General features: G+C 40.7%; 1 protein-coding gene across 1 annotated transcript; it reads right to left on the bottom strand.

Moving 5' to 3' along the window:
• Positions 1-7,067: 7,067 nt before the first annotated feature.
• On the bottom strand, positions 7,068-9,192 carry LOC108911772. The gene is made up of 4 exons (XM_023455714.1): positions 8,907-9,192; positions 8,508-8,849; positions 7,706-8,439; positions 7,068-7,637 (listed from the first exon to the last, which is right to left on the bottom strand). The coding sequence occupies exons 1-4, from the start codon at positions 9,190-9,192 to the stop codon at positions 7,068-7,070; spliced, it is 1,932 nt and encodes a 643-aa protein (XP_023311482.1).
• Positions 9,193-9,850: the final 658 nt, after the last annotated feature.

Here is a 9,850-nt window from a genome sequence, read left to right as displayed (position 1 = left end):
AAAAATTTTCGCACCTTCCTGCGCTGTCGACAAAGAATGGAGTGATTTTAACACAGTTTGTTCTAATTGTGTTGATAGGCTCATTTCTTTGTTAAAATCTTAAATTCGGTCAAAATTCACCACCAAAATAATTTCACTCATAAATAATCTTGAATTTATATGATGTTATTTTTTATTGTGTAACGTGTACCTTCTACTCGGTTCATGAGAATCTTAATCATTAATGTTATGTAAAATTTTAATTTTTTTGACAAAGAATTGTATGATGTACAACTTTAGCGTTGGAATACAATGTAAAAAAATCAGTGTGAGTGAGAACAATTAAAGGTTCGGAGTGAATCCACTGACAGAAGTTTTTGAGTATATTTTCACTCAATATTCTGTATTTTGATCATTTTACTCATTTGTGATTAAATTAAAACTGAGTACTTTCACTCAAATATAGGTACCCCTTAAATAAATTCTTCACGTAATCTCGTATTTGGCGAACTTGTACCTAAATCAGAGTAAATGTCCCCAGGTGTATTGTCTTTGTTCCCATCGTCCCATTAGGTTATCTCGTGACCGTGGCGTGGTGGATGGCAGTATGGCGTACGGTGTGCTTTGGAGTTGGACAAGTATACAGGTAGGTTTATCTGGTTATTCTAGTGAAAATTGTATTTAAATGCAGTGATTTAATTACAATAATTAAAGACAATATATTAAATCTCGATTAATATTTCGTTAAATAAACGGAGATAGTTAAATTGTTATCTATAATTACATATTTGTAACGTACAATATAGGTTATGGCAATTTATTTGTCCGATCAGTTCACTAATTCCTTTAGGTAATCGAGATCTAAAATATCGTCTCTAAAACAGATCTGTGTAGAAACCACTGTGGCAGCTTGATAGTTTATGACTTTAATACAATGATGATTAAATTAAAATTTCAAGAGAATATAAACCAAGTCTGAGTAGAGAAAAAGTCAACTCTAAATTGGTTTTATATACTCAGAATAGAGTCAAAAGTCACTCAATTGATAGTTACCAGTAACTCGGATTTGAGTAAAATTCACTTATTTCTGATGCAATAGTTTCACTCAGTTGAACTCATACTAACAGAGTGAAAATTTCATTCAATTGGACGTGGACATAAATTGATACATTATCGAGTAAGTGTAATTGAGTGAAATTAGAGTGAAATTTTTTTACAGTGTAAAAATATGTATACAAACAGCAAAATGGTATCGGTTCTGCAAAACAACAGTTAGAGAAAAAGTTTTTAAAGATTGTGTTTGGCCGTGCGAGTTGCAAGCTAATAATCGTTCTCTTATCGAAATATAATAATTCTGTTTATAAAGTAAGACACACTAGGTGAAATATACAAAATCTCCTTGACTCATTAGTGTAAAGTTCTTAGATAAAGTCAGCCCCAGCTAAAGATTAAAGACTTAATTTTCTTCTTATTCTTTTTTTACTAAGCGCTACCAAATATTAATGAATATGGTGTAAATTACTGACAGGACAGGATTCTACTTTGTCCGCCTTAATAGAATTATTTTTGTTATATACTACAAGCATAGATAACATATATTATGGTATCAAAGAAGGAGGGTCAATAAGGCCGGCTTTCGGCCCTATCAGAAATTGATTCTAAACATATGGAATATGTTCTTTGAACCTAAAGCGACAATATTAAATCGATTCTAGGCAAAATGAATTAAACCTCTCCACCCAAAACACTAAAAAACTCTTAATAAAGTAATAAAACCATTTTTCTTACATCTGTTGCACATAATCATATAAAAAACATAATTTAGTGTACAAATTAAGAGAAATATACTTGCTTATAGTCATAAAAAAACTTTTACCTCTGCCCCTTCCACCCTTTTCTCCCTTCGACGTAGTCCCGGAAAGATACTGAAGAATATCAAAGAGACTTCACAAATCATCTGTTAGTCTAATATATACAATATTGAAATGTTTGTAGTTTAAAAAGAGGTCAATCCACCTACTTCCATTCGAGCGTCCATCCCGTATATCTTTTTCTTCCTTGTACCTTCATCTTGTTTCTCTATCTTCTATAAACAAGTATAAAAATAAGTTTTAAGTATAATATTACAGTTCATTTGTAATATTTTTTGTTATAGTTTGATATAAGTCCCTTTGCTTCTCACTGAACGGGGTGCTGATTTAAAAGTGAGTCCCCTTGTCTCTCACTGATTGGGGTGGTGGTTTAAAGTGAGTCCCATGTGAAGTGCTGGCGGCTGGGAGGTTTACTTATAGCTAAATCTAGTAGAATATTATTGATTCTAGGCCTTTGAATAAATGTTTTACATGATGTAGAATTACTGTTATATTAAATTTTTTACCTACGACCACTACTGTAAATACTTAAAAACACACCGTCTGCGATCAATGTAAGATTCCTATTACGTACGGTAAAAAAATCGCACAGTTTTCCTAGCAACCGCCTAGCAACGGCCAATACAATACTGTTTGGTATTGACCGTTGTTAGGCGGTTGCTAGGAAAACTGTACGATTTTTTTACCAAGCTGTGCGCTTTTTTTACCGTACGACGTAATAGGAATCTTGCATTGATCGCAGACGATGTGTTTTTAAGTATTTAAAGTAGTGGTCGTAGGTGAAGTATAGTACGTAATACGTGGTGTAATGCAATTACGCACTCATAGAATTACGCACTCGCCGCTACGCGGCGTCGTGCGTAACTTTTCCATTCGTGCGTAAAATGCTTTTTACAACACTTATTACGTGTTATTACTATTACTTAAGTGTTTTTTAGAGGTTGTTATGGAGATGAGTGGGAGGGGGAAAAGAGTAAGAGTTTACTTTTATGATTATAAACAAGTGTTTCCCTAAATTGTGCCCGAAAATATTATTTATATGATTCTGTACATCAGATGTAAGAAAAATGGAAAAAAGTTCACAGAAACGCCGTTGTACTTCAGTTGGTACGGCAGAAGCTAGAAGCGTTTTAGCTTTTAACAATCCGTTACCACCAGTAATATAAGGCCAATCAGACAACAGCATATTTGACAGAACACTACAAAACATACAATATAGTAAATAATACAAATTTTATGTAAACAGAGTACCTATGTAATATTTATACCATACAAGTTCAATGTAACAGTACATCTGCAGTGCCATTGCACTAACGTTTATCTGAATGTTATTTTACTCTTTAATCAAATGCTAAGCGATTTATTTTAGCAAACGTCTTCCAAGTGTTTGCCTAAAGAGACTTGCTGCAAATGTAAACGCAACGTCATATTGATCCAGCAAGAATTTTAGCAATCTGCTTGCTTGTTCCACGAGCGGTGAAAAAGGTCATTATAAACGACTCCGGTCGAGTCATGGCCCGAAAGTTCTCTCATACCCCGCGGAACTATCGAAAGATTCCGCGGCATGCGCGGATCGCAACAGGTAGCCCTAGCGGTGCCTCGAAGGGGGAACAGGTGGGATGCGCCCTTAATGAAATCTTCAGGGTATATTTCCCGACTTTATAACCGAATGCGGCGGGATGGAAATCTGGATCGCTAATGATGTTTGCTCGCACTAGTCATAAAGTGGCAGACTTTGTTTATGTTTTCGAATCGATTCAGGCGTGAAATATTGAGTATGAGGCTCTTTGTGAGCAGATAATTTTCAGTTCCGTTATGTGCACGGAGAATTACCAGCTCATTATTACAGTATAAAGAGAATGAGGGTAATTTATTAACGGAATAATATGTACTCCGTGTGAGATTGTAAGATTAGCGGAACTCATTTTCATAGGAGCGAATTTAAAATATATTCTGACAAGAAAATAATACATTGCAACATTTAATATGATTAATTTATTTTTTCGCATTTTGACTGATACAATGCTATTTTACTAAATTCAAAATCGTTTACTAAAGTGGGACTTTACTGAACGATACACTTTGCTGTACAGGGTATTCGGAAAGGACATGTCAAAAATGAAGGGGTGTACAGGGGAGCTCAAAATAGTTGCAGTACTTCATAAAAAATGTTTTCCTATCGGGCATCGTTGTGGACTTATTTACCTTCAAAGAAAGAATCTTGAAAAACAAATTCCAGTTATAACTTCTAAGTCGTTATCATGACAACAATGAAATTTGGGAATTAAACTGATCATGGTAATGTACTTTTCCAAGTTTAAACGGGTATTCAATATGCCTGGATTATACAGGAGCAGACGAAATTATCCAATTTATGCATGTTTGACAGTGTTGCCAAATTTGATCTTTCATAGTTCGATTCCTCTCTTACTTTGTTAAAAAAAAGGTATACCGTATATCAGTAGATATCTTTTACCGTTTATGAGAAAATCGAATTTTATTAACAACATACATTTATTGTATCAAAAATGCGATATTAACATTTTTGTAAAAATCTTGGTTACTATAGAATTTAAAAAAAGGAACTGTCAAGTAAGATGTTCAATATATGCACCTTGAACTCAATGCATTTTTTGAAATTGCTCAAACACCTCTGCTGTACTCAAAATAACTTGTGGTGATCATTTCTAATGATGTCGGCGTATGTAATTATGCGATTTAATAATTCTTCCCTACTATTTATAGGAGTTTGATAAACAAGACTTTTAAGATGCCTCAAAGAAAGAAATCGAGTATTAAGATCGGGAGACCGAGACAGCCACGGAAAAGGACTACCATCGGGAAATGTGGTACCTATTTAATTAAGCCCTTAATAGTAGTAGTAGTAAAAGGGGCGGCCTCAGCCTGGCTATTAGGCCACAAGTGGGCCCTTTTTGCCTACCCCGCCGTCCCATCACCTAACCACTCTCTGCCTCTGACCCTCCTCGCGATGCCCTGATGAGCGCCAGGATTTTGGTCCATGGAAGGTCTCTCACCTCAATTCCTTGCAGCTCTTCAGCACCAAAGACTTTATGTCTTATTCTCCCAAAGGCTGTACACAGNAATTCTCTGCAGCCAGAGAAATACGCTGCTCATTTTGCACCTCATTTTGCAGGAAAAGCATAAGATTCCTAAGGCGGTCGTCCAAATTACTCTCCGCTACTGTTGTTGCACTGTTGTTAACTGTCTGTGATGAACGCTGCCAGACACGTAATAATTCATGTGGCAAACACGATTCAATAAGAGGAAACAGCATCGCAGAACATTTATCCGATGTAATACCCAACGTTTCAAGAGCTCGAATTTGTGTCTCAATCTTGTCGTACAACGTGCACAAATCCATTTTTTGTTGAGAATTAGCATTATTTAAAATTAACTTAAGAAGTTCTCTAACATACACCTCGATCTGCAGGTCCTCCCTTCCAAATCGAGACTGCATGCTGTCAATGATTTTTTCGTAATTACCCGCCATGGCAGGAAAACTTTCGACAAGTTGCCTAGCTCTACTCTTTACAACTGTTGCTTGAAGGAGATATTCAATTTTATCGCATTCATCAATATCGGAATCTTCATGAATTTTCTTAAATTGAGCCCAAAACGGCAACCAATCTTTAATATTCCCGTCGTAACGTTTGAATTCAATTTTGGGTAATCTAAATTTACGCCTACTTGAATTTTCGTTCGCCGACAACTGTGATGACACTGTTTCTCCATCGTCACCTTTAACGCTGACCAATTTCTGCTTATTCACCAGATTTTCATATGACAATCGCAGACTTAAAAACTTACGGCTATACGTGTCACAGGCATCAACTTCCGCCGAGAGATCCTGTTCACTGGATTGGTCTAACATCAATTCATATATTTCGGAACTTATCACCTTCAACTCGTCATATTTTGGGTGCAGAAGCTCCCACGAAACATGAACTCTATGAATGTCCACAGGTTGCACCGTCAATAGTTGCTCGAACTCATTCGCCACCCGTGTGAAGGCCCCGCGTATTACGGTCCTGCTCTTTTTCTTTTTGTCCAACAACTCCGCCATTTTTCAAACCCGGTTCTAAACCGCAGTCGTTATCAAAACTCAGGAAAACGACGCAAAAGTTTGAATATAGCTGCACAACGTACAAGTCCTGTCACGGTCGCCAAATTATGTCAAACTCACTCGCGTTGGCGCAAACAGCTACCCGCTGAATCCCAACAACGAAGGTTCACTAAATAACGTTGTGCAAACCAAATAAGATTTATTCTTCTGCTAAAACAATGTTACAAATCTTTTTCATGATTGACATACGTCAGTCAACCACCCAACTCTTGATTAATATAAAAAATAGTATTCAAGTATAAAAGTACAGATATCTTGACACTACGGATCCCGGGGAGAACATATCACCATCCTGCTTCCACTGTTCGCTCGAGGGGAAGTGGTGACATACTTCCTTCCCAACCTAAGCCGGTCCTCTGCTTCCGTAACCCTCATGGCGGATATGGGGATGTCCCTTTCCGCCCTGAGGGCCATGGCAGCATGGCTCTCAGTGCGTCCTTTCGTTCTCCAACCCCCGGCGTCCCTTATCCTAAGGTATGCCGCCATCGCCTCCCTCATAATCCATGTAGGAAGAGTCGGCAGCCCCAGAAGGACCTCTAACGCGGCCGTTGGGGTCGTTCTCATTGCCCCTATAATACCTAAGCAGGCAAGTCTCTGGATACTCACCAACTTTCTGGTTACCGTCACCCGGTCCACACACGGCCACCAGACCAAGGCCCCCTACTGCAGCCTCGGCCTGACCACCGCCGTGTACACCCAGTGAAGCACCCTTGGATTGAGTCCCCAGTTTTTGCCAACTACATACCTTCCTTAACTGCCAGAGGGTTGCCACTGATTTCCAGGTAATCCTCTCAACCTGTGGCCCCCATGACAGTTTACTGTCCAGGATTACCCCCAAGTATTTGACTTCCCTGACCAAAGTCAGGGGCCTCCCATACATGGTTGGAGCCCTGAAGTCACCTATCTTCTTTCTCCTTGTAAATAGGATCATCTCCGTCTTCTTTGAGTTGACTGAGAGCCCCATCTCGCACCACCTCTCTATGATCCTACAGGCTCCCTGCATTCTGTCGCATACCACGTCCTAAAACCGGCCCGCGACTAGAACCACGCCATCATTGGCGTAAGCATGGGCATCACTGTATCCCTCCGAGGTTAGGCGTTCCAGGAGACCGTCCATCACTCGGCACCATAGAGGTGGGGAGAGGCAGCTGCCTTGAGGGCATCTCCCCCACTCCCAGGTCCCTACGACAGTCCCCCATGGCTGCACTAACCTTCCTTTCCTTCAATGCCGAACTCACCCATTCGACTACGATAGGCGATGTGCCCCGGTTTTGGAGCGAGTTGCATATGGTCTCAGTTTTTGCCTTGTCGAAGGCACCTTCTATATCAAAGAATATTGCCAGTACGACCTCTTTGTACTGAAGGGCCTTCTCTACTTTATGCGTGACACTATGTAAGGCCGTCTCTGTGGACCTGCCCCGCCTATATGTGTGCTGGTTCGTGTGGATTGGGTATCTCCTCAACGCCCCATCCACCAGATACCTGTCCACAATCCTTTCCATCGTTTTAAACAGAAAGGATGTGAGACTAATAGGCCTAAAAGACTTCGCCGCAGTGTAGTCTTCTTTCCCAGCCTTGGGGATGAAGACCACCTTGGCTGACCTCCAAGCCTGTGGGACNTCAACGCCCCATCCACCAGATACCTGTCCACAATCCTTTCCATCGTTTTAAACAGAAAGGATGTGAGACTAATAGGCCTAAAAGACTTCGCCGCAGTGTAGTCTTCTTTCCCAGCCTTGGGGATGAAGACCACCTTGGCTGACCTCCAAGCCTGTGAGACGTTGCCCATCGCCAGACTGACCCGGAAGACCCTCACCATACATGGCACGAGAATATCCAGGCCCCTCTGCAACAACGACGGGGAAACTCCGTCCAGCCCCGCTGCCTTGTAGGGTTCGAACTCATTCACTGGCCAGGTTACTGCCTCGTCGCCAATGACCTCCCCGGCCAGGAGCCAATCTGCTTGTGGCATCGGCTCCGCCCTAGTGCCCTCGACGACATGGCCTCCACCTACAAAGTGAGTTTCCAGCAGAAGTTCTAAATACTCCTCGCTGGAAGTGGTCCAAGTCCCATCTTCCCTCTTTAATGATTCTAATTTCTCCCTGTTGTCGCAGCTTAAGATCTTCATTAATCTGTCTGTCTCCGGCAGGGACTCCAGCTCGCTGCAGTATGCCTTCCAGCCTAAGTTTCTTCTTAAACTCTCTCCTTGCAGTTTTTGATCGTCCCAAGAGGTCCCTTCCCCTTCCCTGACAGCTCGGTTAAAGACACCCCTGCCCGTCCGGCGGAGAACCTCTAGGGTCTTATTCCACCAGCGGACCTTGCGCCCACCTGCCGCCCTAAGAGGGCAAGCCTCCTCATATGCCGAGACGACACAACTGCTTAGGGTTTCTAACTGCCTTGTGGAGGTTATTCGTTCACCCTGGTTGCTCGCTTCTAGGGAGCTCCCTAGGTTACCACGATATACATCCCAGTTTGTTGCCCTTGGATTTCGTCGGNGGAGCTCCCTAGGTTACAACGATATACCTCCCAGTTTGTTGCCCTTGGATTTCGTCGGAGAGTTATCGTTTCCGAATCCGACTTCATCTCGAAAGCGATCATCCTGTGATCGGACATCGAGATGCAGCCCGTGACCCTCCATCCAGAAATCCCTTCTATAATACTTTGAGAAGCCAACGTAATGTCAATCACATCTTTCCGGATGCGGTTCACAAAAGTCGGCTCCTTTCCCCTATTCATGACCTGCAGGTCTGTGGTTGCTATATATTCCAGCAACGTCTCCCCACGGGAATTAACATCCCCGCTGCCCCATACCGTGTGATGAGCATTTGCATCACACCCAATGATTACAGGCAGACCTTTATTTTTAGCAAAATTAACTACATTTTCTTACTCTTTAGTAGGCGGAAGTCTACCAGTATCATAAGGGAGGTATATGCTATTAACTATGACTTTACGCCTAATTTCACTTACCTTATATTCGAGGATGGCTGTAGTGGCATCCCTGGTCCCCAGTTGTGGTAGTGATACCATTCGGAGTTCCTTGGACGCCATTATGCAGGTCCGAGGTGGCTCGGCTCCATCCTCCTTCCCGACTATGCAATTGTAGCCGGTACTGCCTAGCCCCACTACTCGATTCCTGTAAACATAAGGTTTCTGGATTAAAATTAATTCTCCAGTCTTATCTGTCAGTAGCTTCATCCCGGTAGCTGACTGACTGTGCTGAAGATTAATTAAGCTCTTACTGCCCTGCTAAAATGGGGTGGTGCACCATCGGGCATAAACCATATGTTATTTCAAATATTTAAAGGGACCTCTTCCAATAGCGGGTTAAGGTGTTCTTGCAGTAAATGTAGGTATTTATCCTAATTTAAAGCATCATCAATGATATATGGTCCCACTAAGTAGTTTCCAATTATTTCCATCCATACATTAATATTTTTGTTAGTGTTTTGTCTGAATCATAGCATGGGGTTTTTCGTCACTTCAAATAAGCAAATTCTATTTGGAAAGCGGTTGGCGTAAGTCCGAACAGCTTCAGAAGCATTACATTTTGCAAGTTCGTACATTATATGAATATCTACAAATTCTTCGTAGATAAAATCCTCCATGATATTGAATCAACAAATGGTGTCAAAATAATTTATGACAAAAATCTAACTGCTAATTATACATTCTTGTTGACAGTGACCTTAATTTCCAAGATTTTTGCAAAAATATTAATATTGAATGTTTGATACAATACATGTGTATGTCCATTTTCTCAAAAACGGTACAAGATATCGACTGATATATGGTATAGTTTTTTTAGCGAAGTGGGAGAGAAATCGAACTATGAAAGAAAAATGCTAAAGGCAAC

Source organism: Anoplophora glabripennis, unplaced genomic scaffold, assembly GCF_000390285.2.
Source record: "Anoplophora glabripennis isolate ALB-LARVAE unplaced genomic scaffold, Agla_2.0 scaffold795, whole genome shotgun sequence".
Classification (NCBI taxonomy): domain Eukaryota; kingdom Metazoa; phylum Arthropoda; class Insecta; order Coleoptera; family Cerambycidae; genus Anoplophora; species Anoplophora glabripennis.
This window is presented reverse-complemented; position numbering and strand designations above follow the sequence as displayed.